This window comes from Lynx canadensis, chromosome D4 (genome assembly GCF_007474595.2).
Source record: "Lynx canadensis isolate LIC74 chromosome D4, mLynCan4.pri.v2, whole genome shotgun sequence".
In the NCBI taxonomy this organism is placed as follows: Eukaryota; Metazoa; Chordata; class Mammalia; order Carnivora; family Felidae; genus Lynx; species Lynx canadensis.
In genome coordinates, this window is record NC_044315.2 from 90,211,028 (window position 1) to 90,226,405 (window position 15,378).

A 15,378-nucleotide genomic window follows, 5' to 3' on the forward strand; every position below is an offset into this window, starting at 1 on the left:
TGGGGAGAGGGATTCTGGTGATTTTTACGTTTCCCTTTGCATTTTCCTGTGTTGCTTGCTTTGTCTTTCTTTTAACAACAAATGCATATTATTTCCCCCCGAAATCTTTATTTGGAAAAACTTAAACCAAGGAGCACTTGCACATCCTTCATCTGGATTCATCAACCGCTAATCCGTCTGGTGCACCGGCTTTCTCTTTCTCCACACACGCTTCTGAGCCATCAGAAAGTTGCAAATACCATGACATTTTATCCCTAAACACTTTAGCACGTACCTCCTAAGTAAAAAGGCATTCCTCTACGTAATCACAATACCATTAGCATACCTAAGTAATTTAGTATTAAATAATGTTATTTCCTGATAATCGTTTCATATTCAAATTTCTCTAACTGCACCTAAGGTTGACTTTTATAGTTGTTTTCTTTCCCAACCCAGGAACTGATTCATCCACCAGGCATTCTATGTTTATTATATCCCTCTAGACTTCCTTGATCTAGAATGATATCCCTGCCCTCAGTATTTACTTACTTAGCTTTTTGATAACTCAATTTTGAAGAAGCCCAGGTGTCTTGAAGCACCTCCCAAAATCTGTATTTGTCTAATTGTGTGTCCCCACGGGAAGGTTCGGGTGGAGCCTTCCGGCAGAAAGACCTAAGGGCGGAGAGTGGCTGACACCAGGAGACACGCGAGGGCAATCTGTCCTGCACGGGTGATGCTGTGCTCGGTCCCCTGAGGAGTGGCATCCACCCACGAGCTCTCTCCACCTGAAGGCACCCTCCTCCTTTGTAACCAATCAGTAAACTGGGGAGTGGAACTTGGAGACCGCTTCCTAAATCCTTTTGCCCGCAAGTTTTAGCATCTGGTGACGCTGCCGGTCTGCCTCGCTGTTCCTCCGGCGGCTGCAGACGCAGGCTTTCTAGCTGGCGTCCCCTTCTTCCGCTTACCGGTTGCCATTTTTCCGTCAAGAACAGCTGGCCTTCCTCTCCCCTTAAGTATCACTAAGGATTTACATACATAAGGCTTTTCTGGAAACCAAGAATCCCATGCAAAGTTTCTGTAAAAAGCACGTTCAACCAACTATTCCCTGTATCGCCCAGGGTCAGAGGCAGGAGCCAAGGAAGATCTTGTCCCACCATCATCTCACCCACCTGCAAGGACCGCTGAGGGCAGGTCAGGAATTGTCCGCCTTCACTCTGATTACACCTGGGCTTGCTGGAAGTTTCCTCGGAGTGGTGGCCAGGCTGCATTTACTAGGTACTAAGCGGAAGTTAACGTACCAAACCGTGTCAACCACCCACCGAGTGTTTGCAGACAGCTCCCACTGCCCTGAAAACTGAAGGCGGATGTTCCCGAGCTGATGCCTTTGAGAACACAATTTAGAGAGTTCTCTATCTTAAAGGGAAGCAGACATTGCTTTCTACGCTAACCACAGTTGATGTCTTTAGAAAAACTGACGGGTTCTTAAATCTGCTAAGCTCTTGTTAAGAAATGATTTATTTTATTTAAGTGCTCCGCAGTGGGAGATGCACGTAGACAGTGGCTGTCTGAGCTTTGCAGACACTTTGTAAAAAATGTAATGCTCGTTGGTTTAGTAAATTCAACCAAGAAACACAGATGAAACTCTAAAACAGCAGGTGACGTTCGTGGAGCTCACTGAGCACAAACATACCGAAATGGGGAGGAAGAACGCCAGCGGCCTTCCCGGGACCATTCGACATTCTATTTCCCGCTCAGGGACCGGCCGAGACACCATCTTCCCATCGAGCACTGCTTTATGTCTTAGGGAGGGGGGGGACCCTCCCTGACAGCCACCACTGCTCAGGCTTCCCTCAAGCTGTTCCTGCAAATCCTCCTTCCTATCCTCGACCCGGGATACCATAGGGAACGGGACAAAGGGACAACCTGCGTGGCCCAGGGACAGACAGAACTGAACTCCAGCCTCCCCGTAGCAGCCACACCACCTGGGCAAGTCGACGCGGCTCGCTGACCCTCAGTTTACCCACCCATCCCGTGGCTATAAGACCCACCCTGTTGATCTCAGCTCACGGGGTGGCTGAGGAGATCGAACGGGACCGTGTTTGCGCAAGTGTGTTGAGAATTACAAACCCAAGCATTTCACTCCATGACTAAGGAGGAATCGACACAGTGGCAATTAGGAGGTGATCTGTGTGCCCGCGCACCCGACCCGGGCAGAGGACCACAGAGAAGCCGGGATCTGCTCCATCCTCTGCAACGGTGTCTGTTGGGGGTGCCAGGTCCACAGGAAACTGACCTACGTCTCGGCAAAGGCTTCGGTTCTCTGCCCCTCTTAGAACTTAGACCCAGCCCAACCGTATTCCTTTAAGCTAATTAGGGCAAAAGAATTGCTAAAGTCAGCTCTGAAAGACACTCAACGGTGAGGCCGTGAAGGCCCGGGGCCTGACAATGGGCCGCCTCCACGAGACCGAGGAGTACAGATGGAAGGCAGCTTGCTCAGGTGCCAGCCTGTCAGTTGGATTAAAATGACTCATTTATTTACCCAAGAACCTCACAAAGTGCTTTTACTAACAGGGAGAGGGGGCCTGCCGGCTCTCTGAGCAAGGGACGTAGCAAATTCGCCTCCGCCGCCTTCCCGGCCTGCCAAAAGTCATTATTGCCGTGTGTGGAAAGCCATCAGCGGGGTACAGGCCCCCGTTGTCCGGGTGACAGATTGGGCTGCGTAATCAGAGGAGGAAGGAGAGAGTGCAGAAGCTGTCAGAGGCGAGAGAGCTTGGCTGGAGCCGCCAGAAAACTGGCAACATGAGTTAGCGTAACCGAGTAAACAGCCAACCATCTCCAAATGATCTTGCCATTAACACGAATGAAATAAAGTGGAAAAGCTAAACTTTACCTCAAAAGCACGCCCCAGAGAAAACCAGGAGAGTCTACATGTGTTGTCGGTGGTGAAGTGACATTCCTGTGACTCTCCTGGCCTCATCTCCTAGCCTCCTTTGTCTCCCAGCCCCCCAGGGCACAGTGGAAATTCCCCAGGAGGAAGGGAAATTAAGAACCGCACAGACGTAAAGGTGTGCTTCAAGACAAAAAACAAATTGAGAAGGTGGAGGAAAGCAGCACAGGTTCGGGGTCTTCTGAAGCAAGCACGTGCCCCACAACCAAGATCTAGTGCGGCGGAGAAGCAGCCGGAAGACCAAGCGAGGCCGGGGGGTGCCTCTCTGTGCCGGGGAAAAGGTTACTGTGCTCCGTATCCATGGTACCCATGGATGGCCAGGGAGGGCCACATGTACAACAATGGAAAAGTCCAGCGTCGGCCTTAAAACCAGAGGCAGCTCGGGAATATCATCTTCCAGTTACTCCGTGGTACATCCCTCTATCGACCGATCAACATAACAATGGTGTTGAAAACCACCTTCCCCACCTCTGGTTTATCAGGAGTTCCGCACCACAAGCAAGAGGAAACATTTTGTAGATAATCTACTATCTCCTATCTGACTCCTTTGACTTCTTAATTCCATTCGGGAAAGTGGGCTTTTGAACTTTCAACCAGCTCCTTCCCACTAATCCCTACTCCCTTAACTTGGCTTCTTCTCACATCTCTTTCTCTAGAGGACACAAAATTCCATTCTGAATGTGTAAGGACCTCTCTCACAAACTGGTCTCCCCTGCCCCAACTGCCCTTTCGCTTCTGCCTACATTTCATGTCACCATGGGCTCACTTGTTTGTTGAGAACCCACAGTACACAAAGCCAGGTACCAGGTCCTGAAGGTTGTAAGAAATTAGAAAGGTCCTTGCTTTCAGATGTTTATAATTAAGATGAAAGAAAACACACACACACACACACACACACACACACACACACACACACGTCCTGGACTGTTCCTAATAACAGAAAAGACAGGAGGGAGGAAAATGGATTGGGGGGAGTGAATTTTGAAGCAGTAACTAGCATAATTGTGGGTTTCTGAGTGGTTACAGCACAGTTCCCAACTTTTCATACAGACATTCCGGCTTCTGGGCTCGGTAAAAGATCCTGGGATGATAAATCAAAGCGGCAAAAGGTACGGTATAAAGGGGAGGGAAAATCCCCCTGCAACAATTAACAACACGATTGCTCTTTATCAAAAGAAGCCAGTTCTCCATCTGCCTTGTCCTGACGTGGCCCCATTCCTCATTAACACTAAGGAGACTCCCGGAGAGCATGCAGAGGGCCTGGCAAGCAACAGGCTGCTTAAAAGGATGCAGTGACAGCGTCGCCCCAACCGGGCCACGATCTACTGCAGTGGGCCTCATGTGCCTACAGCTCTCACACACCAGAAGCTTCAGGCCAAAGCAAACAAATGTGGCGGAAGTGGGAAGAATTCTGAGGGTAAGAGAGCAGCTCCTCGTCACCAGGGACTGCGTGCTGGCTCCCTGGCTTCCAAACGGCAGGAAGTGAGCCCCCGCCCGGCTCTCCTCTGGTAACCTTCGCTGCAGAATGAAGAAGGGATGGGGCTGGCGGAAGATCGGCACGCTGGAAGGTTCCTCGACAAGCAAATGAGCACACACCAAGAAACTTGAGTGAAATCAGACCGGGGGCAAGCGCGAGTTGGCTTTGCGCGCGGCCGCCGGGACCGGTGGGGGGCAGAGGGGTGCCGGGGCTGGTGGGGGGCAGAGGGGTGGGGATGCCGTGCCCTGCCCAGGCAGTGGCGCTCTCTGTTTGGCCGACCTCACTGCAGGTATCAGCCAGACAAAACAAGAAAACTCATCATAGGCTTCCGACCCCACTGAGAATTACCTTTTAAAAAGAACGACCTTTACTTCCACGTAAACCTACTGGAAAAAAAAAAAACAAAAAAACCAAGACCAAAACCAACCAAAACACTGAACTTCAAATACCTGGAATTTTCTTTGAGACCCAGAGCTCACCCACGTCTGAAAGAAACACCAGGAGACTTGAGAATTTTCCACCAGGGACAAACCCAACATCTTAAGGGTCAAAGATAAAAACATTTTGCTCTTATCGCAACTCAAAATCCAACACAAAGGTTCCTACTGTCTTTTGTTTCAATACAGACAACCTGTAATGTTCACCCTCGGGTACAGCACGGATATGAAAAGTGAACCTGTTCCCAATGAGCAAGGGTACTAACCTCGGCCTCTTCCAGTCTTCAGAAAAAGGCAGACATTGGTGGTTCTCAACACTGTTTCTTGGGCCCCAAATACCCACCCACTCGGTTCACAAATCCTGAGTGCCTACGGCACACCTGCTCTGTCCCGACCACCGGCGTGGGACTGCAAACCACACAGTCCACCTTTAGGGGCTCGTGCTCGGGGTGGGGGAGGACACCTAGGCCAGGTGTGGTGGGTACTGTGCGGGGTGCACTGGGAGGGCCTAATGGGGAAAAATGGGCCCTGGGAGTGCACTTCCTGAAAAGCTGAAACTGAAGCAGAGACCTAAGTAGGGCTAGTGCAAGTCAGGGGAGGTGCCCCAGGTAGGGGGATGCGGGTACAAAGGCCCCAAGGCCAGGTAAGGAAGACCAACACATTCAGGAAACCAAGGCAGGAGCCTATCTGGCCAAGGCCAGCAACAAGGGGGAAAGTGGAGGCTGAGGAGACAGGAAGAGGTCAGGTTCCAGAGAGTATCGTTAGAGACGGTAAGGATTTTTGACAGACTCATCCTCACTTTAGCGCTGGCATTAAGAGACGGTTTAGAGCAAACACCAGCATCTGATTTATGGATGGGCTCCACAAAGGGCAGGGCCACCTGGTCAGACTCAGTGCTCCTCAGGAGGCAAGCGTGCCAGGAGTGACCGTGCCCAGATCCGGACGCCCGGGTCCCCCGTCTGCCACACCTCGTGTCAGAACTGGCACACGGTGATAAACGGGTGACTGGGTGGCCACCTTGTGCATAAGAAACCAAGCTGTACCCATTCGGAGACCCTGAATTTAGAAAGAAAACAACACCTGTCACCTGAATGCAGAGCAGGAGTTCCTTAAAAAGTAACTGTGTTAAAAAGTGAGGCCTAGACAGGTATCCAAACAGCTAACAGTTTTTGTCCTGCCCAGCACCTGCCCACTGGATCGCCCAGTCAGCAGTGCGATGTCACCACTGCACACACGGGGACTTCTCAGATGAGCTGGGGATTGAGTCACACCATCCGGGAGGGCACAAGGAGAGAAGGGGCTTTAATCGTAGGAGCCAGTGACAACGGTAGTGCCGTGAAGTCCCAGAGAAGGGGGCACGGGAGATGAGAGTTTTCGATCTCAAAAGAGCACGAGACCCATCATAAAGGCCAGCTCTGCACTGAGGGGGGCGGGGGAACCCCGAGGGCCGGGGCCGAATGACCTGGCCCCCGAACCGCAGGGCTAACAATGCTTTTAGACAAGAGCAAAAGAAATCTGTCCAAGCACATCTATCTTCCTTTTAAAGAAGGCTCGAGCAGAGGCAAGTGGGGCGACTCTGTTGCGAAAAGACTTTCTCAGCTCTAATTACTCCCGATAGCTGTAATTTACACATTTTTGGTGGATAGAAATCGCCAAGATTCACACATTTTCAGACCAACAGCTGCCACTATTAGTGAGCAAATCGGCAAGACTTCTGCACGGTGGCAGCCGGCTGTCTGTGGCACGGCCAGGGGACGACCAGAAGTGCAAGGCGACCAGCCACACCAAGAGGCCTCGATATCCCCGCTCTCCGTGGGGCTGGCTGCAAGGCCAACTGTCCAGAGGCGAAAACCCGTGACCACCATTACAGAAATTCTCGGCCCCCACGTAGAGTACAGAATGGTACGTACCGTGCAGAGGAGGATGCCGGTCTTGGAATGTGAGAATTCTTCAAACACCGCTGTTCTTTCCTACAGAAACAAGGAAAAACAGGGGCTTACAACTCTGAGGTCAGTCCCAGCAAGGCAGGCTTGGATTCCCATAACCCCCCACTTCCCAGGGCTCTGTCTTTAGGCATGGAGAGGCTTTTCCAAGAAAGAGAAGCAGATTCTTCACATCTCATCAAGACCCTGTCCTTACAGGTCTGGACTTCTCAGGCTATTTGAGGGCAGCACCTCTCAGTAAGACAGGGCCAGGGTGGGCACACCCCTCGGGACGGCCAATACCAAGAGCAGGCAAGGCCAAAGGCCACAAGTTACTGTACCCCAGGTTCCCAACTCAGAATTTATTCTAAGCACGAGGTCGAGAGGAATAAAGAACCACCACCTTTCCTACAGGGAAATTTTCTTAAAAACTAATTTTAAAGAAAATTTAAAAATTACAATCACCATGTATCTTAGCTATACAAAATTGTATATATTTTATAAAAATTTCTTAAATGCCTACTTATTTTGAGAGAGAGAGAGAGAGAGAGAGAGAGAGAGAGGGAGAGAGAGAACGCGCGCAAGTGAGCACAAGCAGGGGAGGAGCAGCGAGACGGGGCAACATAAAATCCGAAGCAGACTCCAGGCTCCGAGCTGTCAGCACAGAGCCCGACACGGGGTTCGAACCCACGAACGGTGAGATCATGACCTGAGCCAAAGGTGGACGCTTCACTGAATGAGCCACCCAGGCGTCCCGGAAATTATATATATGTTTTAAGTCAGAGGAAGAAACTGAGATCACCCCAGCAAAGCAGGCCCCCGCCATGGGCAACACCCTTCGCAGGCACGTAAACACGTGTTTTCTCAAATGGCAGCGTGCTCCTTCCACTGCTACCACGCTGTCGTGTAAGAATACGGACACCCTCCTGTGCCAATCGACACCCCGAATCACATCGCCTCTCGTGGCTACCGAGGCTTCAGCTGAATGGGCACCGTCGTCCAACACCCCGTCCCTGGCAGCTGGGTTTGTCTCCAACTGTTCGCTCTGGCGCCCAATGTTGAGATAAACACCCTCCTAGAGTGTCTGCTGGGTATGTATTTAATTATCCCTTTGGGCTAAAACCCTAAAGGCAGTCCTGCCGCACCGAAGAGCGTCCGCTCGAGAGGCTTGCCGAGGGCACACTCAACGTGGGTTAAGTCACAGCACTGCGAGATGAGACTTGGCCGTGTCTGTCTGTCAGGGACAGGAAAAGGAATATAACCAAGCCACTAAAACTTGGAAAAAAGAAAAAAGTGAGGTCTCACCTTCCCAGTGAGGTCTGGCCCAGCCACCGTGCCACTGGGGAGCACCTCATTCTGGTCCTTCACCTGCATGTCATTCCGTCACGTAACTGGAACCTCCAGGCACACCTCACTTAGGACAGTGGGTAACGACAACCAGCACAACGAGGGCTACCAAGTCCCGGAGAGTGGCCTACGCCCCACGTGCCTGAACTTCACCCACTCTGCACGACAACCCTAGCAGTCGTACTATCACCACACCCGTTTCCAGATGGAGACACTGAGGCACAGAAAGGTGGAGTCACTTCTTGCCCAAGGGACACACAGCAATACCCACACCCAGGGAGTCGTGTTCCAGAGCCAGTGCTCAGACCCTCGAGAGGACAGCTGGATTTGCCCAGCGTGCTGCACGCTCTTTGTAAGGGTCACTGTAGAGTCAAAATCAGAAAACAAATCAGAAAAGTTCATAAAAGCCTGTAAGACACATCCTATGAACGACGTAACACATTCAGATTTGAGGTAAGGAGAAAATGACCAAACCCGGAGCTTTCCTCACAGCTGTCACGCAGCTACTTTTTTTTTTCTTTCCTTTTTTATGTTTATTTATGGGGCGCCTAGGTGGCTCAGCTGGTTGAGTGTCCGATTTGGGCTCAGGTCATGATCTCACAGCCTGGGAGTTCAGCCCCGTGTCGGGCTCTGTACTGACAGCTCGGAGCCTAGAGCCTGCTTTGGATTCTGGGTCTCCCTCTCTCTCTGCCCCTCCCCAACTCATGTTCCCTGTCTCTCTCTCCCTCTCTCTCTCAAAAGTAAACATTAAAAAAATTGTTTTAAAATAATGAAGTTTATTTATTTTGAGACAGCAGGAGCAGGGGAGGGGCTTACTCTCTCAAAATAAACAAACATTAAAGATGAAATGTTTTATTTATTTATTTATTTATTTATTTAATTTTTTTTTTTTTCAACGTTTATTTATTTTTGGGACAGAGAGAGACAGAGCATGAACGGGGGAGGGTCAGAGAGAGAGGGAGACACAGAATCGGAAGCAGGCTCCAGGCTCTGAGCCATCAGCCCAGAGCCCGACGCGGGGCTCGAACTCACGGACCGCGAGATCGTGACCTGGCTGAAGTCGGACGCTTAACCGACTGCGCCACCCAGGCGCCCCTAAAGATGAAATGTTTTAAAACAAAACAGATCCCAGCAACTTTTCTCTAATGCTCATAAACGTGGTCAGGGTCACTTCGACCATCAAGGAGACCAAACCAAGGTCATGTAGAGCCGTGGCCAGGGTGACGAGCCAGGCAGACGGGACTGGGACTATTTTAGCTTAGCGTGGGACAAGACACTTGGCCAGTAACTCGAAATACAGAAATACTCCTTCCCACCTTCTGCCCATGTCACGAGAAGGCCGGGAAGGCTAAACACTCACTAGACGAAATAAGCAGAACGCTAACCGTTCCGGAAAGAGACAGTAGTAATAACGGCACCTACGTTCGTGGAGCGCTCACGCACCAGGCCCCGTACTCAGCACATCATCTGCGTTGACTGAATGAACCTTCACACCAACCCCATCAAGTGAGTACCGTTATCACCTCCACTTTAGCGACACGCTTTCCTGAGGTCACACCGCCAGTAAAGGCAGAGCCAGGACGAGCGTGCAAGCAACGCGTCCCAGAGCACACGGCTGTGAACATCCTGCAAGACCAGCGTCCTCAGAAGGTGAGTCGATCGGACTGAGATCCTTTAACTACAGAGCCTTTTGCACGATCAATGCACATTCCTAGATCCTTCTGAGTCCACACCCGGCTCCCTCATTGTCCTCACGCCCGCCTGGCACAAGGCCTCTGGTGAAGAAGACCGAGAGGATGAGGCAACGAAGCTTTATCAAAAACCAAACGCTCTAAATGGCATTAAATTATGGGATCAACAGAATCCACCGCATCAGGGACCCTGAAGTTCGTAACATTCGCAAGGGCCGGACGATTCAGGAAATTCCATCCGGTCCCGTGGGAAAGAAGCTGGGTCCTTGAGTGACCTTGAGCACGCTCACTCTTCTGAGCCTGCACACTCTCAAATTATTAAACTGACAAAAGCGAGCACGAGAAGGGGGCTGGACCTGATGGCTTTAACGTCTCCCTCAGCTCTAAAGGTGTGTTTTTTACAAACTGGAGCTAGTCAAGCCTTGCTCCGATTCCTGGTTGTCCTTCCCTTGCCCTGACCGAGCGCCCGGTCACCTCCTTCCAGGACAAGATGGCTCCCACTAGCAGGGCCTGCTCGTCCGCCTTCCACACGGCGCACGCCTCACCCGGCTCCCTGCCCATCGCCTGGACGGAACGAGGGCTGCGCCGCTCAGAACCTAAAACCGGGAGGCGGGACTCTCTCCCTCCTGAACGGCAGTATTACTCAGAGCTGAGACACAACTGAGACCCTGAAGCCCCTCGCCCAACCACGGTGTTAAGAGTGAAGGCGCTGTATCTTGTTGACAATGACAGCAGTCGCGCTCAGCAGTACCATATGGGATCCACAATTTAGCTCCATTAATGCTCTTAATTTGAAGACATCAAGCCCTAATTACACACTGGGTACTAAAAAGGCAAAACCCTTCCCTGGTGCCAGCTACTTAGTGGTACTCTGTTGCCTTAACAGCTGGTTGAGGCAGACTCGGGCCAAGCCGGGCCGCGAGCTCTCTCAGGTGGAAGAGGGCAGCTCCCGGAGCAAGAACACCCGGGAACAAAAGACGCCCTTGCCCGCACCGACGCGGCCGTGCGATCTGTCCCCAGGTCCAGTGGGTCGCCCGCCCGCCCGCCCGCGGCTCGTCCCCTCCTGGCCCGGCGGAGTCCGAGGCGGAAGCCAGAGCCGACCCCGAAAGGCCACGTTCACGGTCGTCAGACTCGGGCCCGCTCCCGCTCCTGGGGACGGGTGCGAAGCTCACCTCCTGCTCCATGTTGCCGTGCAGCCGCAGGAATTTGAATCTCGTGGAGGCAGATGGTGGCTGCCGTGACGCGGGGGCCCCTGAGCAGGCTGGCAGGGTCCGGAGGAAGAGGTGGTAATAGAACTCCACCAGCTCACAGCTCAAGAAAAAGATGATCATCTTCTGGTCTTTCTCAAACTACGTCGGTACCGAGGGGGAAAGAACCACCACACGTGTTTAAGATTAGGTGACCCTGAAACGAGTACTTCTCTAAAACACGTAGTCGTGCTGGCCCGGATTTGGAAACCCAGATGACGGACAGCTTTGAATAATCAAAAAAAAAAAAAAAAAAAAAAAAAAAAAAAAAAAGTACCACTGATACAACATACGCTCCAAAGAGCAGATGAAAGGAAAGTGACACGGCTACGACTTCGGCCAGGCTTCCCAAATCTGAGCAGCGCAGATGCGCCGTGGACCGAGGCCGTGCGCTCCCCTTCTTCCCACCCACCCGTGGCTCGCCACACGTGCCCCTGCCTGGCTGGGGCCCCGCAGGCGGTACCTCTGAAGCTTCCTCCTCGAGCCCCTACACCCACTACTTTCCCACACCCCAGAGGAAGTTATCACGTGCGTCCAGTAAGCACAGAAATGCCCGAATTCTTAGAGACCAGGAGCACAGGCTCCCGTGTCTGCCTGCATGCAGCAGGTTTCTGCCACCTGTGATGCTCCTGGGTCCTCCGTCCCAGCAGAGGATTCAGGTACACTTCATGTCGAATGTGACAGCTATCACTGACCTCTGGGTCTTTACCACAACCCCAGGATGGCTGACTGGTAAAGTCTGCATCTGAAACACAGTTACAGTGGAAAACGTGTCTGTGTGTGTGTGTGTGTGTGTGTGTGTGTGTGTGCGCGCGCGCGCGCGCGCACCAGAGAGACAGAGAGAGAGACAGAGAGAGACAGAGAGAGAGAGAGAGACAGAGAGAGACAGAGAGAGAGAGAGAGACAGAGAGAGACAGAGAGAGAGAGAGAGAGACAGAGAGAGAGAGACAGAGAGAGACAGAGAGAGAGAGAGAGAGAGACAGAGAGAGAGACAGAGAGAGAGAGACAGAGAGAGAGAGAGAGAGACAGAGAGAGAGACAGAGAGAGAGACAGAGAGAGAGAGAGAGAGACAGAGAGAGAGAGAGAGACAGAGAGAGAGACAGAGAGAGAGACAGAGAGAGAGAGAGAGAGCGAGTATCCCTCAATTCACTGCTATCAACGCCAGACACAGAGAGAACAGGACCTTCTTCCCTCAACTGAGCTGGTCCCAACCTTGCACTTCTGCAGGATGAAGGCCGCCAGGGAGACGAGCTTCAGTTTGCTGGGAACCAGCGTCACATGCTGATCAAGACCTCCTGGAATCGCGAAGCTGTCCAGCTCCTCGTCAGGGGGTAGAGGGGAAACCTGGGGAAGTGTGCCTCGCTCCGGGTCAGACTGCGCGTGGTGCTGGTCCAGGACAGAAATCCGGACCGGGTCGAGCAAGCTGATATCAGCCAGCCGCGTCACACCTTGGAGCAAAGGTGAGACAGGCAAACACTGTGAAACCAGTCCCGTGTGGGCACCCCACGTCCCACGCTTATGAAGACGCTCCGGTGGGCAACACCTGGGCAGCAAGATCTGCCCTCTGGTCAATCAGCGGGGAGGGGCGCTGCTTCCACACCAGCATGTCTAAACTCTGGCCTAGGCAGGCCACTGAAAGGGACAGGAGCAGCTGTCTCCTCCCCACCCTGAAAGGATTCTACGCTCAAGTAAGTTATGGAAACCCTGATAAAAGGGTGTCACGGGACTCCTTAATCACAGGGTGTTGTGGGTTTACGAGGCTTCTCAGGATCTTTGCTGTGTTCGCATGCACCGTGAATTTCTAAGACAAGGAAGAAATATGTGGCGTTTCCCAAACTTCTGAGCACAGAATCATGGACTTTCTCTTAAAATGAAGGTTACTTAAGATACACTTGGCGAACTGGTACGCGTGTGCTGCAACAGGGCCAGTTTGACAAGCCAGACCTGAGAACGTGACAGCGGGGCTGTGTTGTGTGGGTGACTCTGGTGGCTGTGACTTTTCCAAGCCGTAGGGCCCCACCTGTAAAGGAGAGCTCAGAACGTCCATCTCGTGAGGACGGAAAGACAGAAAGGAACTTAAAGAGGTTCAGGGCTCTTCAGCAGAAAGGTGGGCTGAGAACGCTCACGATAAAAAGCTCACGAAGCCTCTGGGTACACGGGAGTCAGCCGTCACCTCTCCTCTCACCCCGCCACGAGCACCGGGAACACTCTCCTCACAGAGACAGCTCTGGACCTGCCCTGCCCTTCCCCCCCACACCCCGGGGAGCATGGCAGAGCCTTGCATGACTGGCAGAGGGAGGCTGGGCCTGCAGGGCAGGGGTCCGGAAAGGCAGTCCTTCAGGGACACCGCCCTCCTGACCCTCTATCCCCATCACGGAGAACCACCGCGGGCAAACAACGCCCATCACATCTAGATCGTTCCTCTTGAGAACAAAGAGCGTGTCTTTTCAACCCACCTTCTGTGAGTGTGGCCGACAGCAACACGTTTTGTCGTTGCTGGCACTCGGCATTCACGGCATTGAGTATCACTGTGATATCCTTTTCAAAACCCAAATCCAGGATTCTGTGGTTTCAAGAGAAGGGATTTTACTCCGCATGCAAAGTGAAGGCTGCAACGAGAGCACAAACGGCTCGCTGCTCCTACCGTTCGTGCTTCTGGGCGAGGCTCACCTGTCTGCTTCATCCAAAATCAGCCACCGTATCCGACTAAAATGAATGTTCTTTGTGGATTTGATATGATCCACCAGTCGCCCAGGAGTCGAGATGAGGATATTTATTCCTTTGCGGAGTCTGTTTAAAATTACATATCATAAAAGTAAATCAAATGGGGCTGAATCAACAGAAAACACAGGAGGCAGATTCATTTCCAGCACCGACGTGCACGGCTTGAAGTCACGGCAAACAGGATGACAAATGGATACGAAGATACATTTGAGTTTCCATTTCCCTCAAAGTTTCTCCTGTCTAGAAGGTGATTATTAAGATCCGACGCCGTATTAAAATCATAAATGCAATACCTCTGAAGAGAATCTTTACTGTATAATCCGGTGCCCTTTACCTGGTTCGTGGATCCTTTCTAGGACATTCCAGAAAGATGGTCACCTAGCCTGTTCGTTCTGAAAGGTTTCTGCGCCATGGAAGCTCCAGTCTAAATGAGTTACCGCAGGCCAATGTGGTCTAATGGCTAGAATGGTTTCTTATACTGAACCTTTGTTTGTAGCCTCCATACAACGGGCACCTAACTTTGTCCCACAGACTAGGGAGAATAAATCTCAGTTCTTACTCCCGAACACCCTTTACTCCATATTTCCATAGCAATACAAGCTTCTAATTTTTAGCCGAGTGTATTTTCCAGCCTCTCTTGAAGTTAAGTTTGGTCGTATGCCTATGTTCAAGCGATGGGATAAAAGGATAAAGGGAATATGCAAAAACCACAAATATCTCTGGAGGGAGGGGGGAGGATTATCTTTGTTCCCGCTGGCAGGGAACAAGATGTAATGGCTGGAGCTCTAGCAACTCGCTAAGACTATGGAGTACACTTAAAAATGGAAGCCTCACTTAAAGGCACAAAAAGGCAGAAGGAACCTGGCTCCTGACACCAGAGCTTCACGCAGGCCCTGGATGCGTTACCGTCAGGCTTCTTAGATGTGAAAGGAAAATACAACCGCCATATTGTTTGTGCCACTGCCGTTTGTTGTTGTCGTTATTTACAGCTGAACCAAATGTAACCAATACCTTTAGGCTTCAAGTTTAGTATTTACTCCTCAGTTACAAACTACACACAGAGCTGAGTGCTACTACTAAGCGTTAAGCTACAATACAATAAAAATGTTTCAAAAAGAATCCAGACAACGTGGGATTTATCTGTGGCAACGTTTTCTCCTGAAATTACCCATCACCAGTTCCTATACAGAATTAGGAATCACTGTTTTGGATATAAAAAGCAAAGCGTAAAGCATTACATGTGAGTTTAGTATCTCGCCTTTGTAGAGCCAAATGACAAGCCCCCAGACTCCCAATGTGCACAAAAGAGAGTCACCGAGGGGGCTGGATACCAAACAAGGGGGACCAAGGGATGCTGGGCGGGGAGAGAGGATGTTAAGCGGGTGGGGAGTATGGTTACCGACCACGTCGGAAGGGAACCTCTGTGGGCTCGTCGGCATTACATAAGACAGCACCGCCTACAGGTGACAGGATCCCGCTGCCTCAATCTGTCCCTCCGCTCTGGGACTAGGAAGCACGGGAGGAAACAAGACTCTCCCCAGGTTTAGAAGGACCAGGTCTCATTGAATAGGAAGGCAGAACAGACAGACTCAGACAGGAACGGACCA

General features: G+C 51.5%; 1 protein-coding gene across 1 annotated transcript in view; it reads right to left on the reverse strand.

The window, feature by feature from the left end:
* The window catches only part of DDX31 (DEAD-box helicase 31), a 72,967-nt gene that overhangs the window by 40,063 nt on the left and 17,526 nt on the right, over positions 1 to 15,378 (reverse strand). Inside the window, exons 10-14 of the mRNA XM_030292864.1 lie at positions 13,718 to 13,837; positions 13,504 to 13,610; positions 12,260 to 12,495; positions 10,973 to 11,149; positions 6,751 to 6,810 (exon numbers count right to left, since the gene is read on the reverse strand). Of these exons, the coding sequence (XP_030148724.1) occupies positions 6,751 to 6,810; positions 10,973 to 11,149; positions 12,260 to 12,495; positions 13,504 to 13,610; positions 13,718 to 13,837 (700 nt within the window). The remainder of the gene's footprint in view (positions 1 to 6,750; positions 6,811 to 10,972; positions 11,150 to 12,259; positions 12,496 to 13,503; positions 13,611 to 13,717; positions 13,838 to 15,378) is intronic.